General features: G+C 43.0%; 1 protein-coding gene across 2 annotated transcripts in view; it reads right to left on the reverse strand.

Moving 5' to 3' along the window:
* Positions 1-19374, reverse strand: part of kdm4b (lysine demethylase 4B) — a 210919-nt gene that overhangs the window by 102580 nt on the left and 88965 nt on the right. For both annotated transcript variants that reach the window (XM_008122219.3, XM_016998043.2), the window contains exon 7: positions 14146-14283. In XM_008122219.3, the coding sequence (XP_008120426.1) occupies positions 14146-14283 (138 nt within the window). The remainder of the gene's footprint in view (positions 1-14145; positions 14284-19374) is intronic.

The raw sequence follows: 19374 nt of genomic DNA on the forward strand, positions 1-19374 counted from the left end.
GAAGAGAACCATCCAAAGGGCACTCCTTTAGGATCATTTGTATAACACTGTTTTGCATTGTACTCACACATTTCTGTAAAAGCAAACTATCATTAAAAGTAATGCCTCCACCTGATAGACAAGCAGTGCTTCTTGTAAGTCAGAGCATGGTCCAGAGCAGGGGTCCCCAAACTAAGGTCCGTGGGCCGAATGCGGCCCTCCAAGGCCATTGACCTGGCCCCTATCCTAAAATTTAGACTTACGGTTGACCTACATCTACCTGGTCTTTGGAGGTCTCTTTGCTTACCTATGGTCTTATGAGATCGTCTAGATGGTCTTTGGAGGTCCCTTTCCTTACCTATGGTCCTATGAGACCATCTAGATGGTCTTTGAAGGTACTTTCCCTTATCTATGGTCTTATGAGACCATCTAGATGGTCTTTGAGGGTCCCTTTCCTTATCTATATTCTTCTGATGGCCCGATGAGATAATCTAGATGGCCTTTAAGGGTCCCTTTCCTTACCTATGGTCTTATGAGATCATCTAGATGGTCTTTGAGGGTCCCTTTCGTTATCTATATTCTTGTGATAGTCTGATAAGATCATCTAGATGGCCTTTGAGGGTCCCTTTCCTTATCTATATTCTTCTGATGGCCCGATGAGATCATCTAGATGGTCTTTGAGGGTCCCTTTCCTTATCTATGGTCTTCTGATGGCCTGATAAGATCATCTAGATGGCCTTTGAGGGTCCCTTTCCTTATCTATATTCTTCTGATGGCCCGATGAGATCATCTAGATGGTCTTTGAGGGTCCCTTTCCTTATCTATGGTCTTCTGATGGCCTGATAAGATCATCTAGACGGCCTTTGAGGGTCCCTTTCCTTATCTATATTCTTCTGATGGCCCGATGAGATCATCTAGGTGGCCTTTGAGGATCCCTTTTCCTTACCTATGGTCTTATAAAACCCATCTAGATGGTCTTTGAGGGTCCCTTTGCTTACCTATGGTCTTATGAGATCGTCTAGATCAGTGGTCCCCAAACTAAGGCCCTCCAGGGTCATTGACCTGGCCTCTGTCCTAAACTTCATACTTATGGTTGACCTAAGTCTGAAATGACTTGAAGGCACACAACAACAACAATCCTATTTTTGGACTATTTCATCCTAGTCCAGCCCCCCAGCAGTCTGAGGGACTGTGAATTGCCCCCCCCCCCCCACTTAAAAAGCTTGAGGACCCCTGGTCCAGAGAGTGACAAGTTAAAACCTGACACAATAAATAAATAAATGGACTGCATGGATGAATGGCCCCTTGCAAGTGTCTCTTCATATGGAGAGAAGCAGAGAGGAGCAGATCCAATGGAAAGACCTTGGCAAGCTTGTCCGAGCCAAAGCTATCTTTCCCCGTTTCCATTTTAAAGCTGTATTTGCGGAAGGCTCAGTGCTCTCATTGAAACGCTGCACACGTTCCATCCCGCACACCAGGCTTTCCATTTCCTTAGCAAACCTTGGCTGGAAATTGGTGGATGAGAGCAATTTCTTCTGCTCCCTATTACCTTGATAGGAGCTGGTTCTGGGAGATAGCATCAGTGCTACCTCAGTCTTACATTTTCATGGCTTCATTTGTTATCTCTGATTGGCTCCTAAGAAGCCTTCAAATTATCCATCTCAATTCAAAATGGGGTCAATTTCCTCCCTTGAGTTACCTGACTCCCATTTTTATGGGATGAATTTCTCTCTCTCTCTCTCCTTCCTTGGTCTCTTTGACAAGCTTTCCGCCATCAATATTTATTTGAGAAGCACGTTTCGAGAAGGCCATGCTCGAAATGCTAAAGATCCTCATGTTCTTTGTCATGGCAGCCTGTTCAAGGAGTATATTTTGATCCTAAGGAAGTTTCCACAGATTCAAGGATCTCGAAAATCTTCAGGAATTTGCAGGACTATTCTGAGGTCGCTTCCTTACCATTGCACTCTTGGGAAATGGAAATCCCCATAACCTTTTGGAGATTTTATGATCTTTGGAAACGCACAACCTTGTTGGAAGTCATAACCTTTTCAAAAATGATAACATATCCTTTTGGTAAAAAGCATGACCTGTTAAGAGTCGTAACCTTTTTTTGGGAAGATGGCATTCATGCAAGGCAATCTGATTTCTCAGATGTTAAACCAGTGATTCCCAAAGTGGGTGCTACCGCCCCCTGGTGGGCGCTGCAGCTATCCAGGGGGGCGGTGATGGCACCTATTAGGATGCGGGGGCGGAGCCAGGGGAGGGGCGGGGCCTCCTCCCGAGTGCCGGAGACAGGGCTGAGCACCTGAGGCACCTGTTAGGACACAGAGGGCGGAGCTAGAGTGGATGTGGCTTCTTCCCGAGAGCCCAAGACAGGGCTGAGCCTCTATACCTCTCCTGAGAGGCCTTTTAGGACTAAAGGGCGGGGCTAGGGGCGGGGCCTCTTCCCAAGAGCGTGAGACAGGGCTGAGCCTCTATACCTCTCCTGAGACGCTTGTTGGGACACAGAGGGCGGAGCTAGGGAAGGGGGCGGGGCCTCCTTCCAAGAGCCTGAGACAGGGCTGAGCCTCTATACCTCTTCTGAGAGGCCTTTTAGGACTAAAGAGTAGCACTAGGGGTGGGGCGTCTTCCCAAGAACCCGAGACAGGGCTGAGCCTCTATACCTCTCCTAAGAGGACTTTTAGGACTAAAGGGTGGGGCTAGGGGCGGGGCCTCTTCCCAAGAGCCTCTGTATACCTCCCCTGAGGCGCTTGTTAGAACACGGGGGCAGGGTATAGAGGTTCAGGCACTTGGGAAGACGCCCCGCTCCCTTCTCTAGCCCCGCAGGACAGGGATAGAAGCTCAGTCCTGCCTCAGAGCTCGTAACTCCGCCCATCCCAGTCCTGGCCACCCATTTGTGGCCCCGCCCACCTCCCCCTCCCAGCCCTGCATCTCGGAATAGGGGAGAGGCTCAGCCCCGCCCTCTTGAACAGGAGCCACGCCCACCCCTCTAAGCCACACCCCCTTTCTAGGCTAGGGGGCGCTGAGTAATATTTTTTCTGGAAAGGGGGTGGTAGGCCAAATAAGCTTGGGAACCACTGTGTTAAACTAGATATTTCTTTGAACTGTTGAGGACAGAGATATGCCAATGCTTTTTGGGGAAAGTGGCAGGCTAAAACCCAGAACCTCCGTCAGTGGCTGATACCAGATGAGAAACTCCTTACTGGGCACACAGAAGACTGGGCGACTTGGAAGGCGCTGAACAGACTGCGCTCTGGCACCACGAGATGCAGAGCAAACCTTAGTAAATGGGGCCACAAAGTGGAGTCCACGATATGCGAGTGTGGAGAAGAGCAAACCACAGACCACTGACTACAATGAAGCCTGAGAACTGCCACATGCACAACGGAGGACCTTTTCACAACGAGACCAAAGGCACTTGAAGTGACCAGCTTCTGGTCAAAGGAAATTTAGTATAATGCCAAGTTTTTATCTTTGTGGTTTTTCTATACATTATGACTGTATTCTCAATTCGCTTCTGACACAATAAATAAATAGCCTGTTTGTCCTCACCTTTGTCACTCAAGTCCGAATTTAGCAACTCCTGGCCCGAGAAAGACACAAAGCAAAAGTGATATGGCAACCTCAGAGACAAATATTTGCTCAAGAGGTAAGGGGACCGAACTGAGGTTAACCGCAGGTGGAACTACACAAAAGAACCGCCAGAGAAGCCACATGTTGAATTGGAACGGGACTTCTAAAAGGCACGAGCATCTTTTTGCATCACGCTTCCTCTGAGTGCATTCTTCATCTCGCAACACACAGGGATCACGGCTATTCTTAGTATGACCTGTTTGTTTCTTGTTTTTCAGAAGTACAACACTTACAGATCTGTTGTCGAAGGTTTTCATGGCCAGGGTCACAGGTTTGCTGTTCCAGAAGTATTCTCTCCTGACATTTCACCCACATCTATGGCAGGCATCCTCAGAGGTTGTGAGGTATGGAGAAACTAAGCAAGGAAGGTTTATATATCTGTGGAAGTTCCTGGTGGGGGGAGGAACTCTTGTCTGTTGGAGGCCAGTGTTCATGTTGTAATTAATCACCTTTGTTAGCATTAAATGGCCTTGCAAGCTTCACATCCTGGCCTGGAGGAATCCTTTGTTCAGAGTCTTTAGCTGCCCCTGACTGATTCCTGTCTGGAATTCTTCTGTTTTTAGAGTATTGCTCCTTATTTACTGTTCTGATTTTGGAGTTTTTTTTAATACTGGTAGCCAGATTTTATTTATTTTTATGGTTACCTCCTTTATGTTGAAGTTGTCCACATCCTTGTGTATTTCAATGGCTTCTCTGTGTAGTCTGACATGATAGTTGTTTGAGTGGTCGAGCATTTCTGTGTTCTCTTGCTACCAGTAATAAAAAAATTCCAAAATCAAAAAAGTAAATAAGGAGCAGCACTCTGAAAGCAGAAGAATTCCAGACAGGAATACTCAGGGGGCAGCTAATAACTCTGAACAAAGGATTCCCCCAGGTCAGGCCAGGAGGTGAAGCTTGGAAGGCCATTTAATGCTAATCAACGTGATTAATTACAACATTCACACTAGCCTCCAACAGACAAGAGTTCTTCCCCCCACCCAGGAACTACCACAGATATACAAGGGCTATCCAGAAAGTAGATTACGTTTTGGAATTTAAAAAGAACAAAGTATAGGAGAAAACTTCTCAACATAGTCCCCATTGAAATCTAGGCACTTCTAATAGTGATAAAAGAGTTTGGAAAGTCCTTCCCCACCAAACTTTGCCGCTTGGCTTGCGTCCTTCCCGCCTGGTTGGGGACTATGTTGAGAAGTGGTATTTGGGTCTGGCTTTCAACTGCATATGGTAAATGTTTTCTCCTATACTTTGTTCATTTTTAATTCCAAAACGTAATCTACTTTCTGGATAGCTCTCGTATAAACCTTCCTTGCTTAGTTTCTCCATACCTCACAACCTCTGAGGATGCCTGCCATAGATGTGGGCGAAATGTCAGGGGAGAATAGGGTTGTTGTATGTCTTTCGGGCTGTGTGGCCATGTTCCAGAAGTATTCTTTCCTGACGTTTCACCCACATCTATGGCAGGCATCCTCAGAGGTTGTGAGGCATGGAGAGACTAGGCAAGGAAGGTAAATATATATCTGTGGAGAGTCCAGGGTGTGAAAAGAGTCCTTTGTCAGTTGATTCACTGAAACATTAACGCTGGCTTCCTGGAAAGCCCGGAAAACATACAACAACCCTCTTTTCCTGTAATTTGAAGTGTTCCTCTGTGTTGCAATCTCATCCATAGGAGTCAGATATCACAGAGCCCTGGACTCTCCACAGATATATATTTTTTCCTTTCTTGCCTAGTTTCTCCATGCCTCACAACCTCTGAGGATGCCTGCCATAGATGTGGGCGAAACATCAGGAAGCCAGCGTTAATGTTTCAGTTAATCAACTGACAAAGGACTCTTGTCACACCCTGGACTCTCCACAGATATATATTTTTTCCTTCCTTGCCTAGTTTATCTATGCCTCACAACCTCTGAGGATGCCTGCCATAGATGTGGGCAAAACGTCAGGAGAGAATACTTCTGGAACATGGCCACACAGCCCGAAAGACATACAACAACCCTATTCTCTCCTGACGTTTCGCCCACATCTATGGCAGGCATCCTCAGAGGTTGTGAGGTATGGAGAGACTAAGCAAGGAAGGTTTATACGAGAGCTATCCAAAAAGTAGATTACCCAACTACGCAACTTACAGATCTGTTGGCACAGCCAGAGCTTGCCCCTGGAACTGTGACCAAAGGGAGCACCCAAAATACACAAAATCGCAGGGAAGAGACTGGCACGGAAGATATCAAAATGATGTCTCCTTTACATATGGGGTGTATCCAAAGATGGGGAGCAAACGGATTGAGGAAAGGGGGGGAGATAAGAGCAGCCGCATCAGCGTTGTTGCATTATCGCCGCGCGACCAGCTCCGTAATGTGCAAGCCCTGAGCAGCCAATGTGGCTCGAGAGTAAAAAAAATAAAATTAAGCGCAGCATAAACAGCAAGATGCTACCTGTTTACTTACAGAGCCAGCCTCGCTGTGTGAGAAGGGGTTTGGTGAAAGGGCTCCCGCTGCTGCCGGCTGTAAGGGTTGCGGGAGGGAGGAATCAATTCTAAGAGCTCAAATTAAAAACAGCCGGGCAGGCAAAGTAAGCAGGTACACAGAAAGCAGCAGGACAAAACTGAATGGCAAGGCGGTTCATCAACAACAGAGCCAGGGAAGCATTTGTGGGTGGCTTAGAGCCCGGGTTTTGTCTAGGACTAGACTAAGACTGTGCCAGGATCCATCAGTAGTCGTCACGACTCGCATTTTTGAGTCACAAAAGCCCAAAACAGCAGGCTACATTCGATGCTGCTGAACATCTTGTGAACTATGCATGTTTCCCCCACTTGTAACATGGCTCCAGAAATGCCAGTTCTCTGGCTTTGTCATGCCAGAAACGTGACTTCAGCCAAGCTTGCTAAATAATAATCATCATTATCATCATCATCATTCACTGCACCCCCCGCAGTGATGTTGACCGGCTATATCTGCCTAGAAGATCAGGGGGCAGAGGACTCTTACAAGTAAAACAAGCAGTAAAAGAAGAAGAACATGCCCTGGCAGAATATGTAAAGCAAAGTGAAGAACCTGCTTTGATTGAAGTCAAAAATCAAAAACTCCTCAAAACACAACAGACAAAAAACCAGTACAAGAAAACTGCACTACAAACTAGAGCTGACAGCTGGCACAACAAAAAATTGCATGGAAAGTTCCTTGACAAAATTGAAGGAAAAGCTGATAAGGAGAAGACCTGGCTCTGGCTCATGAATGGGACCCTGAAGAAGGAGACAGAAGGCCTGATCCTTGCAGCCCAGGAGCAAGCCATCAGAACAAATGCAATTAGGGCCAAGATCAGCTGATGACCCAAAATGCAGACTGTGCAAGGAAACTGACGAAACCATTGATCATATCCTCAGCTGCTGTAAGAAAATCACACAGACAGACTACAAACAGAGGCACAACTATGTGGCCCAAATGATCCATTGGAACTTATGCCTCAAGTACCACCTCCCAGCAGCAAAGAACTGGTGGGATCACAAACCTGCAAAAGTCTTGGAAAATGAGCACGCAAAGATACTGTGGGACTTCCAAATCCAGACTGACAAAGTTCTGGAACACAACACACCAGACATCACAGTTGTGGAAAAGAAAAAGGTTTGGATCATTGATGTTGCCATCCCAGGTGACAGTCGCATTGACGAAAAACAACAGGAAAAACTCAGCCGATATCAGGACTCGATATCAGGACCTCAAGATCGAACTTCAAAGACTCTGGCAGAAACCAGTGCAGGTGGTCCCGGTGGTGATGGGCACATTGGGTGCCGTGCCAAAAGATCTCAGCCGGCATTTGGAAACAATAGACATTGACAAAATTGCGATCTGCCAACTGCAAAAGGCCACCCGCCTGGGATCTGCGCGCATCATCTGAAAATACATCACACAGTCCTAGACACTTGGGAAGTGTTCGACTTGTGATTTTGTGATACGAAATCCAACATGTCTATCTTGTTTGCTGTCTCATAAAATAAAATAATAATAATAATAATAATAATAATAATAATAATAATAATAAGTGTCCTAGACACTTGGGAAGTGTCCAAAGCCTTAGCATTGAATGGTTGTGTTGTTAAAGGTTGAAATATAGAACCCTGCGCAGACGGAGAAGCCTTAGCATTGAAACCCAAGTAACGAAGGTGGAGGCATTACTTTTCATTCAACCCTCGTATAACAGAAGACCATGCCATTAAAATGAAGGTTAAAATTCACACGTTAGAACAGACAGAGTAGGCCATCTACAATTCTGCAAAGGATGCCACATCCCTCCGCACTCACCAAGGAGAGCAAAAGAGCCATTAGAAGGAAAATCATTAAGTCTGAAATCCCGACCTGCTCCTGGATGGACTTTCTAATGCTCGGTAGACCAATTTGCCAGTTAAATTAGAGTGTTTTCGCCGACCTACTTAGGAATCCTCTCAGGTCCATTCTCAGCAGCAAACGCCGCACCTTGAAGCCTGACTGCCGAAGTGCCCTTTCCCGGCTAATACTGATGCTTGTCCGACAATTACAGCGGAACTTGTTCCTAATGAGCCGATCATTAAGTTCCCCTCGCGTACGCGGCTTCGAAGGCCCGGCCAAATTGGGCTCTGCCGTAGTTAGCAGCGCCGTCGGTCCGGTGAGTGATGAGCCCTGCTTGCTGGAGGCGCCTGGATCATCGCTCAACGGTGGCACAGTGCAGAATGCGCTGCTAGCAAGGCAAAAGGAAAACATCCTGGCAACTCAAATTCTGGCATTTCTGAAACATCTACCTGGGTCATTGCCTTCTCTGTATGGAACCCTGCGCAGGCGGGGAAGCCTTAGCATTGAACGGTTGTGTTGTTAAAGTGCGAAGTATGGAACCCTGCACAGACAGAGAAGCCTTAGCATTGAACGGTTGTGTTGTTAAAGAGCGAAGTATGGAACCCTGCACAGACAGAGAAGCCTTAGCATTGAACGGTTGTGTTGTTAAAGTGCGAAGTATGGAACCCTGCACAGACAGAGAAGCCTTAGCATTGAACGGTTGTGTTGTTAAAGAGCGAAGTATGGAACCCTGCACAGACAGAGAAGCCTTAGCATTGAACGGTTGTGTTGTTAAAGAGCGAAGTATGGAACCCTGCACAGACAGAGAAGCCTTAGCATTGAACGGTTGTGTTGTTAAAGAGCGAAGTATGGAACCCTGCACAGACAGAGAAGCCTTAGCATTGAACGGTTGTGTTGTTAAAGTGCGAAGTATGGAACCCTGCGCAGACAGAGAAGCCTTAGCATTGAACGGTTGTGTTGTTAAAGTGCGAAGTATGGAACCCTGCACAGACAGGAAAGCCTTAGCATTGAACGGTTGTGTTGTTAAAGAGCGAAGTCTGGAACCCTGCGCAGACGGGAAAGCCTTAGCATTGAACGATTGTGTTGTTAAAGTGCGAAGTACGGAACCCTGCGCAGACAGAGAAGCCTTAGCATTGGACGGTTGTGTTGTTAAAGAGCGAAGTACGGAACCCTGCGCAGACAGAGAAGCCTTAGCATTGGACGGTTGTGTTGTTAAAGAGCGAAGTACGGAACCCTGCGCAGACAGAGAAGCCTTAGCATTGAACGGTTGTGTTGTTAAAGTGCGAAGTACGGAACCCTGCGCAGACAGAGAAGCCTTAGCATTGAACGGTTGTGTTGTTCAAGTGCGAAGTACGGAACCCTGCACAGACGGGGAAGCCTTAGCATTGGACGGTTGTGTTGTTAAAATGCAAAGTATGGAACCTTGCGCAGACAGGGAAGACTTAGCATTGAACAGTTGTGTTGTTAAAGTGCCAGCATCATGATTTATTCCCATGGGAACAACTCACTGCTCTTCATTTCCCACAGCCGGAACGCTCCTATAATTCCCAGCATCAGAGTCATCTTCAAATCCATCCTGAATCCCATCATTATGCACATATAACCCAGAATCCTCATCAGAGTCACACAAAGGCAAAGGCTGAGTCACAACATGATCCTCAAACAGTCTCTGCTTCATTCGGCGAAATGTTGCACTCGCAGAGCTCAGACAGTATTGTATTTCAGTGTCAATGTTGACTTCTGTGGAGGGAGCAGAAATGGTCAACATTTTCTAATGTCACACCATTAAGCGGTATTTCTGACATTGTAGAGAGATTGGTTGGTGACTGCTGGAGGTTTTCCCAATGTTCAATGAGAGGCCAAGCTTCTTGTATGCTTCTGCAAAGGTGTTTTAAGTGGCTTGTAGGTCTTCTTCTGAATGCGCACAGACTACGTTATCATCGGCATATTGGAGTTCTATAACAGATGTTGTTGTGACCTTAGTTTTGGCTTTCAGTCTGTTGAGGTCCGATAGATGATTTCCACTCAACAAGATGAAGTATCATAGTGATATCTAGGATTCCATGATTCCATGATTTCCATCAGCTCCAACTGGCAGACATTGATGGAAAGAACAAGACGCCTAGTCTAACTGTGACGAGGACAACTTCCTGCGAAGGCTGAGTTGAGGGGGATCCATCAGCAGGGAAAGGGTAAAAGGAATAGCAACTGGAAAAGTTCTAAAAGCCAAAGCATCAACGAGTTGGTATGCAGCAAAAGGGGAAGCCGAGAGAAGTGCAGGTCCTTGCAATGTGTGCAACTCTCCAAGCTCCTTCTTTCCAGAGTGTCTTGAAAAGTCTCCCCATCTCTCCGCTTGTTCGGTAATTTCACGCTACAGCGCCCGACAATGCAAGCACGGCGCCTCAATCTCAAGACGCCACTTCCCAAATGTCACTTGTTTGTGAACACATGGCTAAGCCCCAAATTGCTTTTAATATTAGAGCAGTCGCCCGCTGGCACTGCCGTAGTTAAGGCACTTGTCAGAATTTCCATGACAAACCGCCCCCCACCACCCCCTGGGTTTTGCCACAATGAACTGTGAGGTTTCGAAACTCGGCAATCGAGTGAGGTTTTCGGCCTCCAAATGTGTTTAAACTGTTAGTTTTATAACTATTAAATCTAAACTACGGCAACATCAAGTCAGGTACAGGTCTCAGTTGGACTACGAAACCACAGAACTGGACTATAGTTTCTATAGCACACTATAGGTTATTCAATCCCCAACAACCAAAGGCCCAAGACCAGCCATTTTCTCATTTCAGGCAGAAATAACTGACAACTGAGATCCTACGAACAAATGTCATGGATAGCATGGACGGTTTGGCTGAGAAGTAACAACTCCTACTACTACTGACCAAATTAAAGAGGCATCAAAGGAGCAGGCTGTGGAAGAGTGAACTGGATTTTCCTTTGTGGAACATAGGAAAGAGAAAGCTCAGCAGAGAAAGGATCAGCCCCAAATGGTTCTACGACTATTATACGAGGAATACAAAAATATCAATGTTGACACTCAAAAAATGGGGCGTGCGACTAGTACGCAGCAGTGACTATACAGTAATCAAGGGAGATGATGAACTGGATTTTCCTTTGTGGAACACAAGAAAGAGAAAGCTCAGCAGAGGAGGGATCAATCCCAAACAGCCCTGCGACTATTATACGAGGAATACAAAAATACCAGCGTTGACACTCACAAAATGGAGAATGCAACTAGTACGTAGAGGTGACTATATGGTAATCAAGGGAGACGATGAACTGGATTTTCCTTTGTGGAGCACAGGAAAGAGAAAGCTCAGCGGAGGAAGGATCAACCCCAGACAGCCCTGCAACTATTATACAATGAATTGAAAAATACCAGTGTTGACACTCACAAAATGGGGCATGCAATTAGTACGCAGTAGTGACTATACAGTAATAAAGGGGGATGATGAACTAGATTTTCCTTTGTGGAACATAAGAAAGAGAAAGCTCAGCTAAAAAAAGATCAATCCCAAACAGCCCTGCGACTATTATACGAGGAATACAAAAATACCAATGTTGACACTCAAAAAATGGGGCATCCAACTAGTACGTAGAGGTGACTATACAGTAATCAAGGGAGATGATGAACTGGATTTTCCTTTGTGGAACACAGGAAAAAGAAAGCTCAGAGGAGGAAGGATCAATCCCAAACAGCCCTGCGACTAGTATATGAGGAATACAAAAATACCAATGTTGACACTCAAAAAATGGGGCGTGCGACTAGTATGCAGTGGTGACTATATGGTAATAAAGGGAGATGATGAACTTCACTTTTTTCCAGCATTCCACATTTTCTTTCTTCTTCCGAAATGTTACGGAATGGGGGTGGGGGGATATTCAAGGAATGCCGACTTCTGCAAAACTAAAAACAGCTGCTATTGACAATTAGTGGCAGCACCTCTACTTTCCGAAGCCAGGAGTGACATATGTTGGAAACTTTGGCCAAGAGAGAGTGCTGAAGTAGCATTTGAGAAGCTTGGGTTCAAATGCCCACTTGGCTACGAAATTCCCTGGATGCCCTTGGGTTGGCTCTCCCCTTCTCCCTTAATTGATTTAATGGGCTCCTTTTTGAAGATACAATCTGAAGGAGAGAGGGATCGTCAGAGATAACCACATTCAGCTTCTTACAGGGAAAAAAAATGGATGCAGCCGCAATTGAATTAATAGAACGTGATGAATTAATGTTTTGGCAGCAGTAGGTCTGGAAGGGTTTCCAACCATGGCTGTAAGACACTCCCCAAAGAAGTCCATCTGTTTACAAACAGAAGACGGCATCTCATCTCAGGAATCCATAATTTCAAACGACAAAATGAAATTCAATAGGTTTTCTCTCCAGCTTTCTATCTTTCGACAGAGTATCAACGAGGAAAGGAGGAACTGAGATATAAGCATATTTCTTCCGTTGGAAGATGCATCAATTGGAAGACGGACCCCAATTTTAGTACTGCCACCAACAGCAAAAATGCATAAGGTACACCTGCAATTCTAAGAAACTCCATTTTTAGAGTTACAAGCCATCTATATATATAAAAGAGTGATGGCATCACGGCGACCCACAAAACAACAAAACTACAGGGCCCCCAACCTCGAAATTTGACAACACAACCCATCATCCACGCCTCTAGGTTGATACAACAAAAAGAAGGGAGAGGAATAATTGTTTTTATCCAATTGCTGCCAGTTAGAAGGCTAAGCTCCTCCAACTTGGTCTCCTAGCAACCCAATAAAAAACAATAAAAAACACTAAAAATTAATACAATAAAATACTATAATAACAGAAAATAACTAAAAATAATACAAGAAAATAATAAAATATAATAAATACAAATATAACTTACAATAAAATTAATTTAAAAAATTGCAAATAACGTCAAATAAAAATTACACAACAATTTTTAACCAATACCACCACCACTTTGCCACAGCAACGCGTGGCCGGGCACAGCTAGTATGTACATACAATATATTATATTATTCGTATAGCACAATATAAGCATTATATATTACTATATTGTACTATAACATTATATTATTATTATTATTATTATTATTATTATTATTATTATTATTACAACATTTTTACCCCGCCTTTCTCACCCTAGGGGACTCGCGGCGGCTTACAACAACTGGCAAAATTCAATGCCCAGATACAATCAATAAAAATCAACAACACATCTAAAATAATTAACAGTAATTAATAAAAACACATTATATAAGCTTAAAATATATAGCTACTTAATTCCATTCTTCCAACAGCCTTGTACGTAGACCTTAGTTCAGTATTATATTATTACTAATATTACATATAATATAAATATACCATTATAATAGTGTATTATTATTATTGACACAACAACATAGTATGACACAGCAAACAAGATAGATATGTTGGATTTCGTGTCACAAAATCACAAGTCAAACACTTCCCAAGTGATTATTAGTATTATTATTATCATTAGTGTGTGATTATTATTATTATTACTGACACAAAGACATAGTATGACACAGCAAACGAGAGCTATATGCTGGATTTCGTATCACAAAATCACAAGTTGAACACTTCCCAAGTGATTACTATTATTATTATCATTAGTGTGTGATTATTATTATTATTGACATAAAGACATAGTATGACACAGCAAACGAGATCTATATGCTGGATTTGGTATCACAAAATCACAAGTCAAACACTTCCCAAGTGTTTAGTCAAAGTGAAGAACCTGCTTTGATTAAGGTCAAAAACCAGAAACTCCTCAAAGCACAGCAGTCAAAGAATCAGTACAAGAAAACTGCACTACAAACTAGAGCTGACAGCTGGCACAACAAAGCCTTGTATGGACAGTTCCTTGACAAAATTGAAGGAAAAGCTGATAAGAAGACCTGGCTATGGCTCACCAATGGGACACCGAAGAAGGAGACAGAAGGCCTGATCCTTGCAGCCCAGGAGCAAGCCATCAGAACAAATGCAATTAAGGCCAAGATCGAAAAATAATAATAATAATAATAATAATAATAATAATAATCATCATCATCATCATCATCATCATTATATTGCATTACATTATAATATTATTAATATTATATGCATGTACAATATATTATATTGTAACTATTGGGTTATATCCATTGATATCTAACCGGGGAAATCCCCGGAACTTACTTGGGTAGCCATCTTTCCATAGTCGATCCAACGCAGCGTGGCAAAGTTGGTGGATTCCGCACAATTGAAGCCATGGTTGAAGCCTGCATGGTATCCGTAGGGGAACGTGATCATGAACTCTCCAGCTTCTTGGGTGATCTAAAAACAGAAAGGGAAACAATAATAATCTATATATATAAAATGTAATGTACGTTTGTAGGACTGAGTAAACAACAAAACCACTGACCAATTACACCAAATTTGGCCACAAAAGACATAGCCATCCAAGCTATGTCTTTCAAACAAAAAAACATTGAAAATAAAGTCCAAATTAGAGAACGAGGAAGAGCCGTTTTCAACCCTGGTTGCTGGTCAGAAGGGTAGGCCCTGCCCCCTTTAGGCCTCGCCCACTTAGTCTCCTAGCAACCCCCTCAGCCACAATGGCACTGGGGTACAGCCAGGCTTTTGAGGCTGCAAGGCTATTCACTGCTATTCCACCTGGCCAACAAGGCATTCCCATAAGACACAGCAACACGTGGCCGGGCTCAGCTAGTAGTATAAAAATAATAATAATAACAACTTGAGAAGTGTTCGATGTGATTTTGTGATATGAAATCCAGCATATCTATCTTGTTTGCTGTGACATAATAAAATAATAATAATAATAATAATAATAATAATAATAATAATAATAATAATAATTTTATTCTTATTTCCCACCACCATCTTCCCCGAAAGGACTCAGGGAGGCTCACATGGGGACGAGCCCAGGAAAACATAGTACATGAATTAAAACAATATAAACAATAAATATACAACAGCATAAAACACATAAACAAAACGTGCCATTGTCAAATGGGCCGGAAGCAGAACTTTGAAGGCACTGAGACAAATTGGTTGCTTCTCGCAGTTGTTTCCCAGAGACATAATTTTTTACTAATCAGAGATCACGGAAAGAAACTTTGCATTCAGACACACATGGCAGAGAATGAGCTGGGAGCACTTTCAGGATTGTCTGTATACCCTTGAGTTTACCTGTTCAGCATGGCTGTTAAAACCTCCAAGCAACAATGTTCTCTTCTTATAGTCCTCACGAGGACCAACTACAGTAATAATGAGAGCTAACAACGCATCCACAGACCCAACGTGACAAAAAACTGGTCCCAAGTCTGAGTCCCTGATTTATTTCTGTATATTTTATCTCACTTCTCTCCAAATGAGCACAAGTTATCTGATATGCCTTGCACTACATCTTCATAACAAGTGTGTCAAATAAATAAGAGTGACTGGTCTAAGGTTTTAGGGCTCAGAAGCCACTCAAACTGGGATCTCCCCTATGCTGCCATTATAATGCATATTATTATTATTATTATTATTATTATTATTATTATTATTATTATTATTATTATTATTATTTTATTATGACACAGCAAACAAGATAGATATGCTGGATTTCATATCACAAAATCACAAGTCGAACACTTCCCAAGTGTCTAGGACTGTGTGATGTATTTTCGGATGATGCGCGCAGATCCCAGCAGGGTGGCCTTTTGCAGCTGGCAGATCGTAATTTTGTTAATGTCTATTATTATTATTATTATTATTATTATTATTATTATTATTATTATTAGCAACATTTATATCTCCAGATGCCCGTTTGAAACCTGGATATTATTATTATTGACATTAATATTTATTTATTTATTTAATACATTTATATCCTGCCTTTCTCACCCCGAAGGGGACTCAGAGCGGCTTACAAATTAAATTTACATACAATATTATATTATTAGCATAGCACAATACTGGCAATAAATTACCTTAATATCCCACCCTTCTCACCCTGAAGGGGACTCAGGGCGACTTACAAGTTATAGTTACATACAATATATTATATTATTAATATAGCACAATATAAGCATTATATATTACTATATTGTACTATACTACTATATTGCAATATTATTAGTAATATTACATGTAATAGAAATATACAATTATAATACTGTATCATTATTATTATATTGTATTACATTATAATATTATTATCAATATTATATGTATTATACAATATATTATACTATCGGTAGGCCTTGGACATATCTTCAGATGCCCTTAGCAACCTGGATATTATTATTATTATTATTATTATTATTATTATTATTATTATTAGTGACAAGAATATCTCCAGATGCCTATTTGAAACCTGGATATTATTATTATTATTATTATTATTATTATTATTATTATTGACATTAATATCCCGCCCTTCTCACCAAGAAGGGGACTCAAGGCAACTTACAAGTTATAGTTACATACAATATATTATATTATTAATATAACACAATATAAGCATTATATATTACTATATTGTACCATACTACTATATTGTAATATTATTAGTAATATTGCATGTAATATAAATATACAATTATAATACTGTATCATTATTACAGTAGAGTCTCACTTATCCAACATAAACGGGCCGGCAAAGCGTTGGATAAGCGAATATGTTGGATAATAAGGAGAGATTAAGGAAAAGCCTATTCAACATCAAATTAGGTTATGATTTTACAAATTAAGCACCAAAACATCATGATTTACAACAGATTTGACAGAAAAAGTAGTTCAATGCACAGTAATACTACGTAGCAATTACTGTATTTACGAATTTAGCACCAAAATATCACGATATTTTGAAAACATTGACTACAAAAATGCGTTGGATGATCTAGAACATTGAAACAACCTGAGCCAGCTAACACCTCCCAACAAAGGATTCCCCCAGAGAATAAACAACCACGCTTTGAAGCTGCAAGCTCATTCAATGCTAATCAAGATGACTAATTACAACATTCACACTTGCCTCCACAAACAAAAACCCACTTAGGACAACTCCACAGCAACTTGTGGCCGGGCTAGTATGTATCTACGATATATTATATTATTGGTTGGCCTTGGGCATATCTCCAGATGCCCCTTTACAACCTGGATATCTCACTGAGGGAGATAATGAGCCTTTTTCTTATGTTTAAGTGGAAGGCATCACTCAAAATAATTTTGAAAAGGAGGGTGTCTCCTTAACTTCAAAGGAAGGAGGGTTGTGTCACACCTCAGGTTAGCTTCACCTTGCTAAATACACTAGGCTGTACACAGGTTGAAGTCTTTTGTAGTTTATTAGGAAACTAGCTTGGGGACCCGGTGGTGCCCGGGTCATTTGAGAAAGGCATTGTTTCCCTGTGTTCCAAATTTAGTGTAGATCCAATGTCAGCTGGGTTCAGTGGGTGCAGGTGAACTACAACTCCCAATGCAAGTCCCATCATCCATGGTCCATCCCACTCCAAACAGCACCAGGATGTATAGTAGGTCATGGGTACTGTACGTGTCAAGTTTGGTCTTGATCAGACATTGGTGGAGGTTGCAGTGGTCTCAGGAAGTGAGTGAAGATACTGCAGTTCCCATCATGCAGGGATGAAACTGTTCCAAACCACACCAGGATATAGAGTGGGTAATGGGGCCTCTGTGTGCCAAGTTTGGTACTGATTCGTCATTGGTGGGAGTCACAGTGCTCGAAGGAAGCCAGTGAAGGTATTGCAAATTCCATCATCCATGGTCCATGCCCCTCCAAACAGCACCCCGGTGTAGAGTAGGACATGGGGGCTCTATGTGCCAAGTTTGGTCTTGTTCAGGCATTGGTGGGGGTCGCAATGTTCTCAGGAAGTGAGTGAAGGTATTGCAATTCCCATCGTCCATGGTGCATTGTCCTCCAAACTTCACTAGGGTATAGAGTGGGTCATGGGCGGTCTGTGTTTCAAGTTTGGTCTTGATGAGTCATTTGTGGCAGTTGCAGTGGTCTCAGAAAGTGAGTAAAGGTACTGCAAATCCCATCATCCATGGTATATCCTGCCCCAAACTGCACCAGGGTGTAAAGGGGGTCAGGGGGGTTCTGTCTGCCAAGTTATGTCACTGGTGGGTATCACAGTGGCCTGTGGGAGTCGTAGCGATTGAAAGTACTACATATCTCATCACCCATGGTCCATTGTCCCACAAATGGCACCAGGACATAAAGTGCATCATGGGGGGTTAAGCGTATCAAGTTTGGGCCAGGTCCGTCGTTCCTGGTGGTCACAGTGGCCTGTGATAGTGGTGGCCAATCAGAAAGCTGCCACATACACACATACATACATAACATACACCGCCCACCGCATACATAGGAAATAATAGTTCTTAAAAGCAAAAGTAAAGTTCCAAAAGAATGTTGCAAAACCAAGGCTATAAAGAATAATCCAAGAAAACATTAGGCATAAAACAAGATTTCATTAATGCATGACGAAGTCCCATAAACTTGAATACACAAAGCTGCAAGATAATCCGGAAAAGCAAAAGATTGCTTCTTGACTCCAAACGAGATGTTGCTTTTGATAAAGGTTTCTCTCTCAAGCACACCTTTTTAATATTCCCTGCATAGCATGAATCCATTTCTTTGGCCTCTGACCTCTCTCTTGTTTGCTGTTCTAACACTCTTGAATTCCAGACGGCCAGCTCGATCCAGAGATGCCGTTTCCTCAAGGCCAGACAGCTCATTAGCAGCAGCCTCTGTCTTCACGTTATCTAACTGCACCTGAATAGCTTCAGTATCATCTCAAGTATCATCAACACCATTCCCTGCCATGGGAATGCCTCCCTGCTCCTCATCTCTGACAGCAGGGACCCTCTGAACCTGAATCCCATAATTCCCATCAGTCATCTTGAACCTGAATCCCATCATCTTGAACATCTGGAACCTGAATCCCACAATCCCCATCAGAGTCACTCTGAGACTCCTGCTGAGTCAAAACGGGTTGCAAAAGGATTTCTCTGCCCCTCCACCCTGTGAAATGCCCAGCTCCACTTCAACCAGCTCATAAATCAAAGCAAAGCTGCAAACGGTTAACTGAAGCAGACAAAAAGATTACGCTCCTGTCAAGAAATCTGCATCCCCACATCTCCATCTCGAGACCCAAAGCGCACATCCTTCCCATATCAGGCCTGTCGACATTATCCCGCGAATGAATTAGGGGAGTGCTCCGACTGACAGATCGGGCCAAGTAGAAAAGTAATCACTGCTCAGGAAAAGCCGCTCGCACGCTGCGGAAAGCCCCAAATTTACTGGTTCCTCCAAGGCCGTCGCCGAAGAGATGGAGAAATCAATCGGGCATTGCAGGGATACGCATTTTTAATTATGAAAAAAGCTTGGGGTATCGACCCAAT

Source organism: Anolis carolinensis, unplaced genomic scaffold (genome assembly GCF_035594765.1).
Source record: "Anolis carolinensis isolate JA03-04 unplaced genomic scaffold, rAnoCar3.1.pri scaffold_7, whole genome shotgun sequence".
NCBI lineage: Eukaryota > Metazoa > Chordata > Lepidosauria > Squamata > Dactyloidae > Anolis > Anolis carolinensis.